Source organism: Aquarana catesbeiana, linkage group LG01 (assembly GCF_042186555.1).
Source record: "Aquarana catesbeiana isolate 2022-GZ linkage group LG01, ASM4218655v1, whole genome shotgun sequence".
Lineage (NCBI taxonomy): Eukaryota > Metazoa > Chordata > Amphibia > Anura > Ranidae > Aquarana > Aquarana catesbeiana.
The window spans coordinates 599,965,593-599,984,915 of NC_133324.1; the positions used below are offsets into that span (position 1 = coordinate 599,965,593).

Consider the following 19,323-nt stretch of genomic DNA (forward strand, 5'->3'; position numbering starts at 1 on the left):
GTGTGAAAGAAGCAAAAGGAGAATTGTTGAGAGTAGTGTGGAATGCTGTGGGCCGGGAAATGCAGCGTTTACAGTTATGGACTGGCTGGGAACAGTAGTCCGCTTATTACCATGTGCTAGGCCGTCGGGAAGAGGTACCGAGCATCTCTGGCCCGGTAAAGCACTCTGGCAATGTCATCCAAGAGACTGTGTAGCTACCAAATTCATTGAGCCACCGGGGAGAGGTACTGTATGCCTCTGGCTTATTGATTTGCTCAAGCAACACCATTAAGAGACTTTAGTACAGTAACAATGTATAGCCAGCAAGCTGGGGTTATTCAGAGTGATCCCTTCTTGTCTTACTGGAAGTGAAGCAACAGGAGTCTAACAGTTTTGTAGTAGAGGATTTGTACAAGAAGAGAGAAATCTAGAGGAGTGATAATCTGCAGGAGTGAGTGCAGAGGAAGAGGAGCAATAGTCTGCAGTGGAGATACAGTGGGGACGGAAAGTATTCACACCCCCTTAAATTTTTCACTCTTTGTTATATTGCAGCCATTTGCTAAAATCATTTAAGTTCATTTTTTTTCCTCATTATTGTACATACAGCACCAGATATTGGCAGATCCTCTCCAGTTCTGTCAGGTTGGATGGTAAATGTTGGTGGACAGCCATTTTTAGGTCTCTCCAGAGATGCTCAATTGGGTTTAAGTCAGGGCTCTGGCTGGGCCATTCAAGAACAGTCACGGAGTAGCTGTGAAGCCACTCCTTCATTATTTTAGCTGTGTGCTTGGGGTCATTGTCTTGTTGGAAGGTAAACCTTCGGCCCAGTCTGAGGTCCTGAGCACTCTGGAGAAGGTTTTCGTCCAGGATATCCCTGTACTTGGCCGCATTCATCTTTCCCTCGATTGCAACCAGTCGTCCTGTCCCTGCAGCTGAAAAATACCCCCACAGCGTGATGCTGCCACCAACATGCTTCACTGTTGGGACTGTATTGGACAGGTGATGAGCAGTGCCTGGTTTTCTCCACACATACCGCTTAGAATTAAGGCCAAAAAGTTCTATCTTGGTCTCATCAGACCAGAAAATCTTATTTCTCACCATCTTGGAGCCCTTCGGGTGTTTTTTTTGCAAACTTCATGTGGCGGGCTTTCATGTGTTTTGCACTGAGGAGAGGCTTCCATCTGGCCACTCTGCCATAAAGCCCTCACTGGTGGAGGACTGCAGTGATGGTTGACTTTCTACAACTTTCTCCCATCTCCCGACTGCATCTCTGGAGCTCAGCCACAGTGATCTTTGGGTTCTAATTTACCTCTCTCACCAAGGCTCTTCTCCCCTGATAGCTCAGTTTGGCCAGACGGCCAGCTCTAGGAAGGGTTCTGGTCATCCCAAACATCTTCCATTCAAGGATTATGGAGGCCACTGTGCTCTTAGGAACCTTAAGTGCAGCAGAAATTTTTTTGTAATCTTGGCCAGATCTGTGCCTTGCCACAATTCTGTCTCTGAGCGCTTCAGGCAGTTCTTTTGACCTTAGGATTCTCATTTGCTCTGACATGCACTGTGAGCTGTAAGGTCTTATATAGACAGGTGTGTGGCTTTCCTAATCAAGTCCAATCAGTATAATCAAACACAGCTGGACTCAAATGAATGTGTAGAACCATCTCAAGGACGATCAGAAGAAATGGACAGCAAAGGGTCTGAATACTTAGGACCATGTGATATTTCAGTTTTGCTTTTTTAATAAATCTGCAAAAATGTCAACAATTCTGTGTTTTTCTGTCAATATGGGGTGCTGTGTGTACATTAATGAGGAAAAAAATGAACTTAAATGATTTTAGCAAATGGCTGCAATATAACAGAGTGAAAAATGTAAGGGGGTCTGAATACTTTCCGTCCCCACTGTATGCAGAGGAAATAGACTGTGAATATTAGAATTGCATCATTTTTCAGGGCTAGAAGCTGCTAATCAATGTTCTAGAAATGTGATGACAATTCAATAAGTGCTATGGGCATCCCATATCTTCCTTTACCCCAACCAAGCTGTATCCCACAATAAACGCAACAAAACTATGCAAATGACTGCTCATTGTCTCAAAGGTGATAGATGGGGGTCTGGCAGCAGGGTGATTTGGTGGGTGTTAGTAACTAGTGGTAACCAACCGCTACACTAGAAACAATTTTTCTGATTTGGACATGCTGATTGCAATATTTAGTGATGATTCACAAAGGGTTATCTGCACTTGGGGTTTTGTGGGAATACAAAAGCTAGAGCCTAGTACGTGAAGTGGCTTGTCTAAAGGCCTTCTTCAGCGAGGTGTGGGAGTAACCCCTCTCCAAAAGCCTGTCATGCGATTTACCAGCCTCCACAGCAAATGCATTGTCGTCAGTACAATTCCGTCTTACTCTAAGGTACTGACTGTAAGGTATAGATCTAACTAAAGACTGTGTGATAATTTGAGCTCTTTATTTTGTGAATAGATCATTTATAGATGTCATGATAATTATATATTTTTTTTAGTTTGCAGTTTAAGGATGCTTTTGAATGTATGAGAAAACTGAGAATCAACTTAAACTTAATATATGATCACAATCCAAAGGTATTGCTATCTTCTACACTTGATCATTATTTTCTTGTTTAGAATGCGGTATTGTACTTAGTTTGTTCTATTGTGTTACAGGTTTTTCTGGACAATGTGGATATATTTGTTAAGCAGATTGACTCTGTAAATCATATCAATTTGTTTCTTACTGAATTGAAGTAAGTATAATATAGTTTTCTTTTTATCATATTGTTGTTCTGTGTAGTGTCACCTCAATAAGGAAAATGAAGTTCACAAATGTTACCTTGCTACTTAACTTTATTTTTATGATTTTATTATAAAATACTATTTTAAAAAGTAGAAATGAAAAATTAATAAAAATATCACAGCGCTAATGCAGTCTCCCTTATAATTAGGACTGGCGATTGATTTTTGCTTTTACAGCATACATTACATTCAACTTGTTTTCTTTTTATACTTCTTTTGATATCATGAACAGTGGCTTAGCAATCATCTGACCAAGTTGTAGGGAAGCACTAGACACGTGCAGTTCGTTTCAGTCCACATACAAATTCGGATGAATTTTTGGTTATTTGGAGATTTGGATGTACTTGAATCTCTGAATGAAATAGTAACGAATTTCATTGAAATCCCTTAAAAATTTGTTTTGTTTATTAATTTTCTAAATAATTGCAACTTTTCAGAACAATCGAATTCAGATTGGTCAAAGAACAATCGACCAATTTGAATTCTGTGTGAAGTAATAGCTGGTTGTTTAGCAGCGGGCCAAGAAGCTGGCTGCCGTGTCCTTAACCTCCATGAGGAGAGATCTGTCAGCGGGCTTCCCCACTGACAGATAAATGTCAAGATAAAGAATACAGCCATTTTCTGGCAATAGAAAATGTTTTAAAAACGCCAGAATTGGGGAAACAAAAAACGGAGTGGGGTCCACGAGCGAGCGCCCCCACCCCAAAGCACCTTGTCCCCATGTTGGTTTTCATTTACGATGCCTGCTGGACCCGAAATTTATGAAAAAAAAAAAACGCTCTGCCTGCTGGGAGACTACCCGTTGTATACCCGCTCTGCGATTTAAAAGTTCTTATATAGGTAAGGGACGGGGCCACCCAACTACGTTACTGGTTGCACCGCCCCTTTCTGATGTCACGTGACGCCAGACGGGGGTGCCTCTGCGTGACCTAGCCGGGTGGCTCCGCCCCTTACCTATATAAGAACTGTCAAAGCGTAGCGTTTTTATTTTTTTCTATTTTACGGTTCCGGCGGGTGTCGTGATTGACCATGGATGTACATCGAGGCACACTGTTTTTTATTTTTTTTATTTTTTTATTTAATGAAGGCCTTGTCAAAAACTGTTTCCTGTGTTTTTTACTTTTATGGTGAATGGGTAGAGGTACGATGTACTCAATTACCCATTCACATAGTCGCATGGGGGGGGCAGGATCTGGGGGGGGGGCTTGCAGTTTCCAAGAAGGTCCTGCCCACAGGCCCCGACAACCACAGCCCAGGGTTGTCGGGAAGAGGCCCTTGTCCCCATCAACATAGGGACATTGTGCTTTGGGAGGCTCCCCCACCCCAAAGCACCCCCCCCCCCCATGTTGAGGGTGTGTGGCCTGGTATGGTTTAGGAGTGGGGGGTGCCCCCTTCCTGACCTGCATGCTTCTGAAAATCCCCTTAAAATCCATGCCAGACCCAAGGGGGTGGAGGGGGAGCCTATACCGTGTTTTGCTTTTTTTTTTTTTTTTTAAAAAAAACATTTTTCTATTGCTAGGAAATGCTGGTATTCTTTATCTTTATATTCACCTGTAAGTGGGAAAGCCCGCTGCCTAACAACCAGCTCTTTACACTCAATTCGGATAGGTCGATTGTTTTTCGACCAATTCGAATTCTAATCGTTCTGAAAAGTTGGAATTCGTTAAAACATTATTAAATGAAACTAATTTTAACGAAAACAAAACGAAATTTTACAAAAAAGGTAACAAAACTAATTTTGAAACCAAACTAAATGAAATCCAAAAGGAAACTAAATTAGTAACATAACGAATCTATACCAAACTAAACAAATTTTTCAGTTCTGCACATGTCTTGATTTTGGCTTATGGCTTAAAGTGTATCTAAACCCAAAAACAGAAAATTATACTACGGCAGCATACCGGTCCTTAGGCTGGCCATATATTAATCTTTTTTTTTTTTTTTTTCGTTCAACCAGCAGGTTAAACAAAACAAAATGATCCGATTTCCCCATCCACACACACACTCAATCTGGATGGGGGATTTACTCTCACTGTGCTATCGTGTTCTGATGGTGGGGAGCCTTCCCCGCCATCAGAACACACTGATCAGTGTTGCCGGCTATGGCTGGCAGAAATTATAGTTTGGGAACAACCTGACAGGTAGATCAACTTCTGTACAACCAGACTGCCCATATATGGAATTAAATGTGTCTAGTTCCCTACTGAACTGGCCAAATTTCAATCTATATATGGCTGCCTTTGGATGTGGTGGCTGCATTAGTTTTTCTTTTTCACACTTCTTTTTTTTTTCTCTTTATTTTACCCTGGTAATCCTGCCTTGAACTCTGTTCCTGTCCTAGGGTGACAACCGTATTGAGCAGCATTGTCACCCTAGGAAAGGGAGTGTGTTAGGACTACATAACACTTCTCTTCTCTTCTCCATAGCAGGGGGCGATATTTTGTAGTCCATAACTGGAAACAATGCTAGATAGATTAGATAGTCCAGCGTGTATCAGGGCTGCTGAGCCCTGACACCGTGGTCAGTTTACATTCCTCCGTCATCGGCAGCCCTCTCCTGTCCTCCCCCCCCCCCCCCTCCCTGCCTGTCGGCTCCTGCGTCAGGGCCCGTGCCCCCCCTCCTGCTGCTGAAATAACATATCATATATCACTAGGAGACTGAGCGAATTATAAAAAGTAAATCATGTTGGTTAACAAATCCTTTTATGATCTGATCAAAGAGTAACAGATGATCAAGCCAGCTTACATGTCAGAGCAGAACTCTTAATGATATCTTTTAAAGTGGCTTTTAGCTCTGCTCACCAAGGTGAGACACATTCACATACCAGACCTGAATGTTCACAAACCACAGAATAAAATTATCTCTTTTGCAGAAGAAGACTGCAGAGTGACTGTGGCCCTGTTAAAATAACTCACTGTGCTAAGAGTTCCAGGGGGCTGGAAGCCGGAGGGGATCTGTAAGCTCCTGATGCATACTTTTGATCAGGAGCTTTCCGATCATGTGACTGCTGTGATAGCAAATCACAGTGACCACATGACTCGAATGCCCGCCTCCACCTCCTGGCTTTTAGAACTCTTAAAGGGCCGGGAGACAGTCGGCACAAAGGGGTTAATGGAAACGAATGCTAACCATTTTATCTACAGATAATGGCTGTCACTTTCGCCATAACCACAGTATGTATGGACATGCAGGCACAGTCCTATTGACCTTAGGCCTCTTCACTGTCCAGTACTTTCTGAAAAAATAGTGATCAGACAAGGTTTAATAACCTGTCAAATCACTAATCCTTCAATGGGCCTTAGCGCTGAAATGGGGCACATTTTGGCACCTTAACTTTGAGTGGTAGAGGACCTTGCCTCACCACTGATCAAATATGTTCCACTGTTCCTGTTTTGCACTGCCTTGTTATTGTGATTGAATTTTGTAAACCTCTCCTAATCTGTAAATAAATAAAAAGTGGGGTAATTGGCGCTACCCTGTAAGGTATGGGGATAGTTAGCTGTAAGCCCACCCTATAGGAAGAAGGGGAGAGCCTATCCCAGTATAGCTAGATGTATGTGAGTGTGCAGGTCAATTGAATGTGAGAGGAATGTGCTGGTGCATATATGTCTAAATAAGCCCATATATGTACAATAAATGATCACACATGTATAGTAGAGTGTCAAACTAAACACATGATACAGAAGTGCAATAATAACGTAAACTTAAAAGGCCAGAATGCCAGTAAAAGAATTTAAAAAATGACCAAAACTGTATTAATAGGTGACGTGAAAAAATAAACCAATACTAAATAATAAAGTCCCAAATATAAACGTAGAACTTAGCAATATATGTAAAAAGTCCCACACACAGTGTGTATATATAAATACAGCCTACAAAGTCCCAAATACGGGTGAATATGAAGCGTGGATAAAAATTCTGATTCCAGGGTAGCTAATTCCAGCTATTAAAGGTGACTTCAGTGCTCAGCAAACCAAGTGACTTGTAGTGCTCCCCCTGTTGGGTCCCCACTTACCAGACTTTTTTACCCCTGCAGGGGTATTAGGCATATGTGGGTACCGTGGATGAACTACCTCCTCAGCTCTCCCAGCGTTCCCAATAGTGGTCCAATAAGCTGCTGTAGATGTTTCCACACAGTGGAGGTTTTACACACTGGTCAGCATCTCCTGGGGGTCACCCCACAGCTTTCTCAGGCATAGGTCCTCAGAGGGAGGAAGAAAAGGGCTCCCATTGTGTAGTAATTAAGATGAGGTTTTATTAAAAATAATTAGGTTAAAAACAATAGTTCCCATCCACAATATGGGATAGCTAAAACAATAGCAGTGCGTGCCACCTGCGTTCCAGGCTTCCTACTTCTGTATCAGAGATGACGTCAAAGCGTACCCCTGGCTTACGCGTTTCGTCATTGGACGTTCTCAAAGGCGGCCTCTCCTATTCGATCGATATTTAAGCATAGGTACATTTGTCCAGCTGGGACCAATGTAACTATTTACAGTATATACCACATCCCTGGACCCTGGGAGATAGAAATCACTGCAGTAAATACTGATACTCCTATGATTTCAATTTGCTGCTAGGCCCCATGTCAATTGGATGCCCCATGCATTCTAAAGATCGCTCGGCATTGGCGCCATTCAGAGAACGGCTTGAATTCTTTTAGTGACTGCAAAGCGTTCTCTGATTGGATGAGGTGGAGAGCCTAATATTACTGCCCCGCCTTTCCACTTCATCCACTCAATATATGCAAAACATTCTGAATGGTGCTGATGCTGAACAGCTGACCTCTTGTGTTTAGATCCCCTGTTGATTTTGTACGTTTGCCCACTGACAAATAAATGGCCAGTCTATAATTTTAATGGTAGGTTTATTTTAACAGTGAGAAACAGAAAAAACAAAAATACCCAGATAAACGCATTTCAAAAAATGTATAAATTGATTTACATTTTACTGGTTGAAATAAGTATTTGACCCCTTTGCAAAACATGACTTAGTACTTGGCAAACCCCTTGTTGGCAATCACAGAGGTCGGACGTCTCTTGTACTTGGCCACCAGGTCTGCACACAGCTAAGGCGGGATATTGTCCCACTCCTCTGCAGATCCTCTCCAAGGTATTAAAGTGATTATAAGGGTTTGTTTAAAAAAATAAAATAAATAAATAACGTATCATACTTGCCTCCACTGTGCAGCTCATTTTGCACAGAGTGGCCCCGAACCTGCTCTTCTGGGGTTCCCCGGTGGCTCTCGTGGCTCCTCCCCACATCAGATAACCCCCTGGGAGAAGCGCTCTCCCGGGGTTTACCTTGCGGGCGCGCTCCCGAATCCTGCATTCTGCGTCCATAGAGGCCGAATGCAGGACTCGGCCCCGACATCCTCGTCATTGGATTTAATTGATGGGAGCCAATGGCTGCGCTGCTATCAGTCTATCCAATCAAGAGCCAAGAACCCCGCGCAGAGAGACAGCGCGTCCCTGTGGGTCAAGTTCCAGGGCTCAGGTAAGTAAAATGGGGGGTCTGGGGGGCTGCTGGTCACTGCCAGGTGTTTTTTCACCTTAATGCATAGGATGCACAGGTTTACAACCCCTGTAAGGTTTTGAGGCTGACGTTTAGTAACTCAAACCTTCAGCTCCCGCCACATATTTTCTATGGGATTAAGGTCTGGCTAATGGCTAGGCCACTCCAGGACCTTAATGTGCTTTTTCTTGAGCCACTTCTTTGTTGCCTTGGCTGTGTGTTTTGGGTCATTGTCATGCTGGAATACCCATCCAGGACCCATTTTCAGTGCCCTGGCTGAGGGAAGGATGTTCTCACCCAAGATTTGAAGGGACATGGCCCCATCCATCGTCCCTTTTGATGCGGTGAAGTTGTCCTGTCCCCTTAGCAGAAAAACACCCCCAAAGCACAATGTTTCCACTTCCATGTTTGACATGACCATTTCTTTGTCAGTAGGCAAATGTACAAAATCAGCAGGGGATCAAATACTTTTTTTCTCTCACTGTAGTTACATTGGTCCAAAATGGACCTTTAAAAATATCCATACAGTACTTGGAATTCTTCTAAACTATTATGCAGACATTTTAATAACACCTTTGTACACTTGAGTATACTTGTCCAACGTTTTTTTTTATCTTTAACCAGTTCAGCTCCAGAGAAACTTTATATTAAATTTTTGCCAAACATGTAAAAATCTTCTGAAAGCAGAGGTCCTGTAGAATAAAAAGGTGATGGATGCAAATTTTTATGTCGCATGATAATTGTGCAACTGTTTATTAAACGTACATTTTAAGGAAAAAAATATATTTAAAATGGATTTTAGTGCAAAAACACACAATATAAACCCATTTTGTAGTATAAAAGATGAGGTTGCATAGAGTAAATAGATACCAAACATTCTATGTCTTAAAATTGCGTGTCTGTGATATCTCAAAAAACGACAGTGCCCAAAAATCACCATAGGTGATGCTTTAAAAGCCTTTACAGCTCATCAGTTTAGAGTTAACTAGGAGCTCCTGTGCTAGAATTATTGTTCTCACTCTGACATTCACGGCGATATGTCACACGTGTTGTGCGACCACGGTTTACATGCGTGTGCACACCCTGAATTTTTGTTTGCGCATGTGTGTGGGGCAACGGGGTTGCTGCAATTTTGTTTCTTAATTTTAATGTGTGTTATTATTTTACTTTTTCCATCTTTTTTTTCTTCAAATGTTTTATTTTTACTTGATTGCTATCGCAAGGGGTTAATCCCTATGTGATGGCATTGGGCATATGACAGGTACTCTTTATGGAGACATTAGCGGTCTAATAGACCCCAATGTCCCCCTGCCCTACACACCATCTAACCAAGCACAAAACCGGAAGTAATGTCGCTTCCCGTTTCTTTGTTTACATGTAAGATTGAGACATGGATTTGCCTCAGTCTCACATCGCTCTCCCTCCCCTAGCTGGCAGTTGTTTCCGGGCTCCAGGTAAGGGCAGGAGAGCCCAGGAATCGCGCGGGGGTCACTTCATTGGAGCTGCATCACTTTCAAGCCACCAGCTTGTGATTAAGGGTTCACTGTTAGGACGTACCTAGTACGTCCAAAGAGCTGTACTGGTTAATCATTGTTCACGATCTAAATTTGCTGGCAGGTGCTAAACTATCTAAAAATCTAATTTCCTTCACCTGTCTCATTTCTAAGATTGCCGCTTTGCAAGTTTGAACAGCAGTGCATAAAACTTTGCAGCTTTAGGCCTCATGCACATTGGCAATGTCAAATCTACATTTTTATGCCTTTAAGCTCAGGTTCACACTGAGCTGCGGGAATGAAGCCGTGCGAGTTCAGCTGAACTTCCACGATTTCACTCCCGCATGTCAGTCCCGATTTCGCCCGCAATTTCAGAGACATCTGTGCAGGTGTCAGTGTAAACAGCAGCCCGAAATTGCAAAAAGTAGTACAGAAACTACCGGTACTTTTTGAAATCGGTGAGTGCCGCAAATGCAGCATCACACCAGTGTGGACCAGGGCTAAAGGACATTTCTAAATGCATGTAATGATTTTTTTAAATGGTGCAGTTCAGGCTGAGTGTTTTACCTACTTTTCGGCGCAGTCAATTTAATTGCATTCAGATAAAAAAAAGAATTCTGTGCATCCAGGATCCGACTAGAAACTCCAAGCTCAGCTAAACCTGCTTTAAAACAGGAACATCTAAACTTCGGAAAATGTGATTGGCAAAGCATAAAAGATGTTTGTATTTCCCAGATAACTTCTTCATTTAGAAGAGCTAAACAGAGGAGTGCTAGCATGAATGAGGGATTGGTGTTTGGTTGTACACACTCGTACACAAATACACCCATCCTTTGTTTACAGCATAGTTTGCAAGTACCACATAGACTGTGAAAATACAGTGGCTGGCCAGTTTTTTCCAAATCTGCTGATTTACAACTAAAGGCATAATTTTTTAGTTTCCATTTTGGATAAAGTAAGGGAAGGTAATAACAAGTGTTAGTTATTTGTTTTTGTTTTGTTTTTTTGCCATCTGATTTCCCTTCACTTCCTGTCCCATTGCCAATACAGGAAGTGAGAGGAAATCGCTCCAAAGTGAGGGAATCCTTGGTAGTCACCAGAACAGTCCCCACTGGAGGATTTCCGCTCTATTACTCTACAACCCAAATTTGTGACTTTAACTTTCTCTTTCAGGACAAATAGGGCGAATATTCCACAGAGATAAAAACATAACAGAAGTTCTGAACCCTCTCTGATCTAAAACTAAATAAAAATGGTTTTGCTATTAGTTATACTTCTGTTGTAATGGTCCCTTGCACATTACCCAAAGACATTTTGAAAAAATAGGCAACAAGATAAAGAGATTAGGAAAATAAAGCAAACATTTTATTTTTTGAATCATTGTGGTCATTGTTCGAGTTCTTGCTAATGACATAACTTTGTTCTCAGAGAAGAAGATGTGACAAAGACGATGTATCCCAGTCATACGCCTTTATCCCCGCCATCTTCCCAGACATCTAGAGCTAAAAAAGTTGATATTGTATGTGATGCCATCAGAGAGGCCATTGAGAAATTGAGTCTTCAGAAGTATGTTGTGAAGGTTTTTTCTTTTTCTTACTATTAATGTATAAAATCATATCTGAGACTGATAGAGAAGTGTGAAATTATTTATTTAAAGACATCATGCACTAAATTACAACCCCAGTTCCAAAATAGTGGGACACTATGTAAAATCTACATAAAAACAGAATCTACATAAAAACAGATTTGCAAATCTCATAAACCCACATTTTATAATCGCACAATAGAAAAATAGAAAACATATTCATTGTTTTAAACTGAGAAAATGTACAATTTTAAGAAAAAAAATAAGGTAATTTTGAAATTGATGGCAGCAACAGGTCTCAAACAAGTTGGGACAGGGCAGCAAAAAGCTGGTACAACCCTAATTCTAAATTTGGATTAGGTTTGGGAATTGTGGTTGTATTTTAGGTTATTTAGTATTAGTATAAATAAAATTGGCCATACTCTAGAACAGGGTTTTTCAGCCGGGATGCCGCAAAGAGTCCTTGGGTGTCAAAGCAACATCCCGGTCTGAGCTCTACTTTAACTCCCATGCAGTGCGACTCTGCGAGGAGAGAGAGAGCTTGGCACGTACGGCTCTCTTCTCCTCCCTGCAGCTATGTGTATTATTGCCAGCAAAGCAGAAAGCTGTGTGGGTTGCCCGTCTGCGTCCTATCAACCGATGACGTGATCAGTTGTTAAGGACGTGTCGGGCGGCACTACAGCTTTCTTTTTTTCCCTGGCAATACTAAACATAGCTGCAGGAAGGAGGAGAGCAATGTACAGGCTGTGCTCTCTCTCTCTTCTAGCAGATTCGCATTGCACAGGAATTAACACACACAGCCTACATTTGTGCTAGGAGGGGGGATTTGGGGGGATTTGAAAGAATTGTGCTGGGAGAGGGGAGTGGGGTTTGTGCTAGTAGTGGGGATTTGGGAACGGGGAGATTGTACTAGAAGGAGGAATTTGGGAGGGGTTGTGCTAGGAGGGCGATTTGAGGGGGTTTGTGCTAGGAGGGAGGATTTGGGAACAGGGGGTTTGTGCTGGAAGGGGGGATTTGTGGGGGTTTGTGCTAGGTGGAGGGGTTGTGCAAAGAGGGTGGGGGGGTTATTTGTGCTAGGAATGGGGACTTGGGAATGGGGGGGGGGTTGTGCTAGGAGAGGGGATTGTGTAGGGGGATTTGTGCTAGAAGGGAGGGGGGATTGGAGTGGGGTGTGCACTAGGAGTGGGGATTTGGGAACGGGGGTTGGTATTGTGGGGGGGGGGGGGGGTGAGGGGGTTTGTGCTAGGAGGAGGAATGGGGGGGGTTGTGCTAGAGGGGGGAATTTGTAGGAGTTGCAATCTAAGACCACTGAATTTTGCTCGGTCTACATTTTAGGGCTTGTTCACACCAGGTGCAGTGAGGTAACACGTGCAAAATTGCACGTATTCCTGTACTGCACAAATATGTGATGCCTTTTGCAGTTGCATGTGGGTACCACGCCTCGAGCAAATGTGTGTACATTTGCGCCTATCAAAAAAAAAAAGCATGCTCGGACACACCACCTGGTGTGAACAAGCCCTCAGACTGGTGTTTCCCCCGGGATTGTGCATAGTTTTACAGGGTGCCTTGACTGAAAAAAGGTTGAAAAACACTGCTCTAAAAAAATGTAATTTGAAAACTTTTTTATTTCACATGTCACATGACTGATACACCCTTGTGCTACTATGGTGCAGCTCTGTGGTATCCTTATCAGTTCCAAGAGGAGCATGAGCCATTTTAAATTTGGTTCTGTGTGCTTGCACAGCAATGGTTTCCTTCTTGGTTCCTGGAGTTTTTCTGGCAATCCGTTACATAATGTAGAAGGTGTGCTGTAACATCTTGGTTGGGCTAATGTGTACCCAACAATAAGTCTATCTTTTGTGATACCCATACTCAATGATGATTGAAGCAGCACCTAGGAGCCCAAGTACAGTATCCTCCAGAGGGATCAAGTGATTATTTTTTCACATCCTTGTGCTGTTACTAAAGGAATTTCATTTAGGGTGAAAACCCTCTTTCTTTATCATACATCACGGGACACAGAGAACCATAGTAATCACTATGTGGGTATATAGGCACCTTCAGGTGATGGACACTGGTATACCCAATACAGGAAGTTCAGTCCCTATAAAACCCCTCCTCCTACCAGGAGTACCTCAGTTTTTTCGCTAGTGTCTAAGGTTTTGGTCACGAGTGAAGATGTGCTCTGAAGAGCTCCACTGGAGGGATCCATCCAAAATGCCACTGAGGCCAAGGTGTATGGTACTCGGGCCTTGTATATGAAGCGCAAGTTTTTGCCTGTAACGTCTCTCCTTGCAGGGCTGGACCCCGGGGCCCAGGGTTTTTTGGTCATGCTTACATTACCTAAAGTTTTTCCTGGCAGGGTGCTAATACAGGTCCAAGGGAGTGGAACCCCGATAAAAAGGGACCCAGTCCTTGAAGGTTTGCTAACGCAGCCCGCTGTGATGGGTGAAGAGCTGTCTGTTACAGCAGTATCCTGCGGCGAGGATAAGGTGACAGAAGAAGCCTAGGAACTGTAAAAAGTCCACCTATGGTTTTTTCTTCCATGAGCAAAATGTTGTCATGCCTTAAAGTCTCCACTAGAGGGCGTAAAATGCACATACCTTGGTACGTTGCTTCTCGGTCAGCTCAGTGTCCCAGCTACACAGCATGTATGTGTGTGTGTGTGTGTGGTCTCAGCAGCCAGGGGGGATTTCTCATCTAAGAGCAAAGTCTTCTCAACAAGCATGTTCTTTTCCCGCCTGGGGGAACTAGAGGGGCTGGGAGGTACAACAGTAGTTTGTACTCACCCCCCCCCCCCCCCCCCCCCCCCCCGGGGTTGTGGCGGGGACTTCCCTATGTTGGCATTTTATTCCCTACAGAAGCCCAAAAAAGTTTTAAACTTCCCGTCTCCCCAGCCCTCCCCTCTCGCTGGGTCTGCACTGGCAGACCAGAATGCTGTCCGCGCCCTATGGCTAGCTTTAAACAGAGGGAGGGTGTGTTACTGAGCGGTGTGGACGTGGCTTAGGCATGGCACCGTGTGCGGGACATAGCATCCACGAGGAGCACACAGCGCAGGCGCTGGGGACGCCGAGAGACAGAGAGAAACAGACTCTTCAAACAGGTAGGAGCTGGAGTCTGGCATGCAGGAGTGCTGGGGGCACATAAGGCAAATGCATACAGGCATTTCCAGTACAGGAAATACATTTTACTCAGCACAAAGCTGAATTTTATTAGCGGCATTGTTTTTTGCTAGACTATTGCTCAGTAAATAGTGCATTTACTTAGTGCCTCTGCTTTTGTGCTTAGCACTATGCTCCCAAAAAAGACACCACAAAGGAAGTACCAAAAATTCCACCCTCAGACGCTGGGAACTCCAGTCGTGCCTCCACACTGTCATCCTCTCCTGAAATACCAGATGTGGCAAGCCAGGGTGAGTCATTGGAACCAATTGGTGGTGCAGCTGCTTCTCACATCTCAGCCCCTGTATATGTGACTGAAGATGCCTTATCCTCCGCCCTGCAGGGCCTAGAGGAAGGTTAGCGGCTTTAATCGCATCCCTCTTCCAAAAGAATAGGAAGCGTGTTCGATCCCCCTCCCCCACCTTAGACCCTTTACCAAGGGGACAGTGGGTAGAGGATGAGGTATTACCCTCAGGCGATCAGGAGGAAAGACAACCCGATTACTCCTCTGCGGAGGAAACAACGGTGGATGAACCCTTTTCAGCCTCACAATCAGAGAAATTGCTGGTACAGTCCCTTATGGAAATGGCTCGTGCCACTTTCAAGCTACCCCTAACGGAGTCAGCTGAAAGTTCGGTTTCCTCTTTGGGTTCCTTAAAACCTTCACAGCCTTTGCATGTGTTTCCTGTCCATGCATTACTGGAGCAGCTTATTTATACTGAATGAGATCACCCGGATAAACATTTTTTTCCCTTCAAAGAGATAACTTGTCCAATAGACAATGCACAAATGCTTAAGGATCCAACAGATTAAAGGTTGGAATTCCTGTTAAAATCCTTTTTCTTTGGCAGGTGCGGTTACTCAGCCTGCAGTCGCTGCAATAGGCATCTGTCAATCCCTAAAGGACCAGTTTAGACAGGCTCTTAAGGAGGTTCCTGTACAACAAGCCCGGGATTTGGCCGAACTACCAAAAGCATTATGTTTTGCCATAGATGCCATTAAAGATTCTATTCACCAGGCGTCCCGCCTTGCGCTTGTGCTAGTACACATGTGTGGAATCCTGTGGTTAAAAAATTGGTCAGCCAAAGCACCATGTAAAAGGCTCCTGACTGGTTTTCCTTTTCATGGGGACCGGCTATTTGGGGATGATTTGGACAAATACATCCAAATGATTTCTAGTGGGAAAAGTTTGCCAGTCAAGAGAAGGAATAAACGCCCTTCATTTAAGCGGACTTTTTCTCCTGCGCCAGGGGCATCCACCTCTAGGCAGTGGCCTCCACTGTCAGACTCTACATGAAAGCCTTAGGGTCAAGCCCAGGCACCAAAGAAGTCCTGGAGGTGGAAACCTGCAAAACAGAATTCCAAAGCCTCATTATAAAGGGGCGCTCCCCTTCGCCAGTGTGGAAGGAAGACTTCTGCAGTTCGAAGAAGTCCGGCAAGAGGAAATTCAGGACAGATGGGTCATCTCCACGGTGTCTCTAGGGTACAAACCAGAATTTCGGGACTTTCCACCATCTCGTTTTTATGAGGTCAAACGTTCCCAAAGATCCAGGGAAAAGGTCATCTCTGTTTCGGGCACTAGACCGATTACTGGCTCAGGGTGATCATACAAATCCCGACAGAAGAGCAAGGTTTGGGGTTTTATTTAAACCTCTTTACGGTACCAAAACTGAAAGGAGATGTCAGACCCATTCTAGATCTATAGAATTTAAATCAGTTCCTGAAGATCCGCTCCTTTCACATGGAGTCGATCAAGTCAGTGGTTTCTATCTTATCTATCGAAATCAGGAATGCATATCTGCATGTCCCTATATTTCCCACTCACCAAAGGTTTCTGCGGTTCGAGGTAGAACAGCAGCATTTTCAGTTCGTAGCCTTGCCCTTCGGGCTAGCTACAGCACCCCAGGTGTTTACAAAAGTTCTGGCCCCACCTCTAGCCAGGTTAAGAGCACAGGGCATAACAGTCTTGGCGTATCTAGATGATCTATTGCTAATAGATCAGTTGGTGGCTCGTTTGGAGCAAAACGTGTGCATTGCAACCAGTTTTAACATACAGTCAGGTGACTACAACCAAATATAGAGTGGGTTAAAACTAAATATTGGTAAACCCTGGTAAGGTGCATGTAAGTGTCCAAACAAAAAAGGGAAAAATATATAAAAAAATGTCCAATAACAATATGTTGTGCTCCACGAACTGCAGTCACAAGCTGAAGTCAGTGCATAAATAAAATCTTCTCAAACAGCTGAAGTGCTTGGACCCATGGTGTAGACTAGAGACTGTAAAGTACATCAATCATGGACAGCAAGGCAAAACATCTAGAATACTCTTACCAGAGCGAGTGGGACGTGTCAGCCGTATAGCTGTACGTCTATCAGGGCTTATGGAGGTAGCCTCCCATATAGTCTTCTCCAAGAGTTCCCCCTTCGATCACAATCTCCGATCGACCAGGTTGTTCATAGAGTCGCGGTCACTGGTAGCCAATACACTCAACGGTGGGGGTGGACCATCCTCTCACACGTTCTCAGGTTCCAGATAGGTTCAAAGGGGCCAATCAAGGATAAGAACACGAAGGAGAAAAGGGAAAAAGGGGGCTCCACATGGCGCAGGTCAAAAAATATAGGGATTTATTGAATAAAAAACCTTACAGATTAAAAGTGATCACAAGATAAAAAATGATTGGCAATGTGGAAAGCTGAACGCCCTACGCGTTTCGACTAAAAAGCCTTCAACTGGGGCATCCCAGTTGAAGGCTTTTTAGTCGAAACGCGTAGGGCGTTCAGCTTTCCACATTGCCAGTCATTTTTTATCTTGTGATCACTTTTAATCTGTAAGGTTTTTTATTCAATAAATCCCTATATTTTTTGACCTGCGCCATGTGGAGCCCCCTTTTTCCCTTTTCTCCTTCATGTTCTTAGGTTCAAAGGGGCCAATCAAGGATAAGAACATGAAGGAGAAAAGGGAAAAAGGGGGCTCCACATGGTGCAGGTCAAAAAATATAGGGATTTATTGAATAAAAAACCTTACAGATTAAAAGTGATCACAAGATAAAAAATGATTGGCAATGTGGAAAGCTGAACGCCCTACGCGTTTCGACTAAAATCCCAGTTAAAGGCTTTTTAGTCGAAACGCGTAGGGCGTTCAGCTTTCCACATTGCCAATCATTTTTTATCTTGTGATCACTTTTAATCTGTAAGGTTTTTTATTCAATAAATCCCTATATTTTTTGACCTGCGCCATGTGGAGCCCCCTTTTTCCCTTTTCTCCTTCATGTTCTTATCCTTGATTGGCCCCTTTGAACCTATCTGGAACCTGAGAACGTATGAGAGGATGGTCCACCCCCACCGTTGACTGTATTGGCTACCAGTGACCGCGACTCTATGAACAACCTGGTCGATCGGAGATTGTGATCGAAGGGGGAACTCTTGGAGAAGACTATATGGGAGGCTACCTCCATAAGCCCTGATAGACGTACAGCTATACGGCTGACACATCCTACTCGCTCTGGTAAGAGTATTCTAGATGTTTTGCCGTGCTGTCCATGATTGATGTACTTTACAGTCTCTAGTCTACACCATGGGTCCAAGCACTTCAGCTGTTTGAGAAGATTTTATTTATGCACTGACTTCAGCTTGTGACTGCAGTTCGTGGAGCACAACATATTGTTATTGGACATTTTTTTATATATTTTTCCCTTTTTTGTTTGGACACTTACATGCACCTTACCAGGGTTTACCAATATTTAGTTTTAACCCACTCTATATTTGGTTGTAGTCACCTGACTGTATGTTAAGATTCACCCACTTTTTAGCGCTGCACTTATGTTTCTTATATTCATTGAACTTGGTTTGTTTGTGTGCTAGCTGCTACTTTATATTTGTTCACATTTGTATATTTTTGGGGTCAGCGCAACCAGTTTTTTCACGTTACATATCATTGCAACCAGTTACCTGGAAAGTCTAGGTTGGATTATCAACCTAGAGAAGTCTTCCTTAAAACCATTAAAAAGGCTGGAGTACTTGGGTCTGATCATAGGCACAGCTCAGAAAAAGGTGTTCTTGCCTCAGGCAAAGATCAACTCCATAAGAGAGCTGATGCAGATGGTCAGGTCAAAAGGAGATCCCTCCATTCGCCTTTGCATGAGGTTGTTAGGAAAGATGGTGGCTTCATTCGAAGCGGTTCCCTATGCCCAGTTCCATTCGAGACTGTTGGAAAACATTATCCTGTCTGCTTGGAACAAAACAATTCAAGCTTTAGACTTGCCAATGCGGCTGTCCCTAAGGGTGTCCCAAAACCTCAGTTGGTGGTTGCTAATCCAGAATATGCTGAAAGAAAAATACTTCAGACCAGTTATCTGGAAGGTGGTAACAGATGCCAGCCTTTTAGGCTGGGGAGCAGTGCTAGAAAAGACAACTGTCCAGGGACAGTGGCCAAGGACAGAAAGGACCTTACCCATCAACATCCTAGAGATATGGGCAGCAGGTCTGGCTCTAAAGACCTGGACATTCAGGATCCAATCCGACAATGCCACAGCTGTGGCTTACTTCAATCACCAAGGGGGCACCAGGAGTCTTGCAACAGAGAGAGGTGAACCATATCCTAACTTGGGCAGAGAGGAATGTTCCGTGCCTATCAGCAGTTTTCATTCCGGGAGTAGAGAATTGGCAGGCGCCAGCAGTTGCTCCCGGGGGGAATGGTCTCTTCACCCCGACATTTTTCGGCTGTTTGCCAGAAATGGGAGACTCCGGACATAGAACTTCTGGCGTCCAGGTTCAACACAAAGTTGGTCAAC

At 43.7% G+C, this 19,323-nt stretch overlaps 1 protein-coding gene across 2 annotated transcripts in view; it reads left to right on the top strand.

Moving 5' to 3' along the window:
* ELP1 (elongator acetyltransferase complex subunit 1) overlaps positions 1-19,323 on the top strand; it is a 156,875-nt gene that overhangs the window by 89,295 nt on the left and 48,257 nt on the right. The window contains exons 21-23 of one of the 2 annotated variants that reach the window (XM_073598669.1): positions 2,495-2,573; positions 2,655-2,734; positions 11,216-11,353. In XM_073598669.1, coding sequence (XP_073454770.1) covers positions 2,495-2,573; positions 2,655-2,734; positions 11,216-11,353 — 297 coding nt within the window. The remainder of the gene's footprint in view (positions 1-2,494; positions 2,574-2,654; positions 2,735-11,215; positions 11,354-19,323) is intronic. The other variant, XM_073598677.1, reaches the window with a different exon arrangement.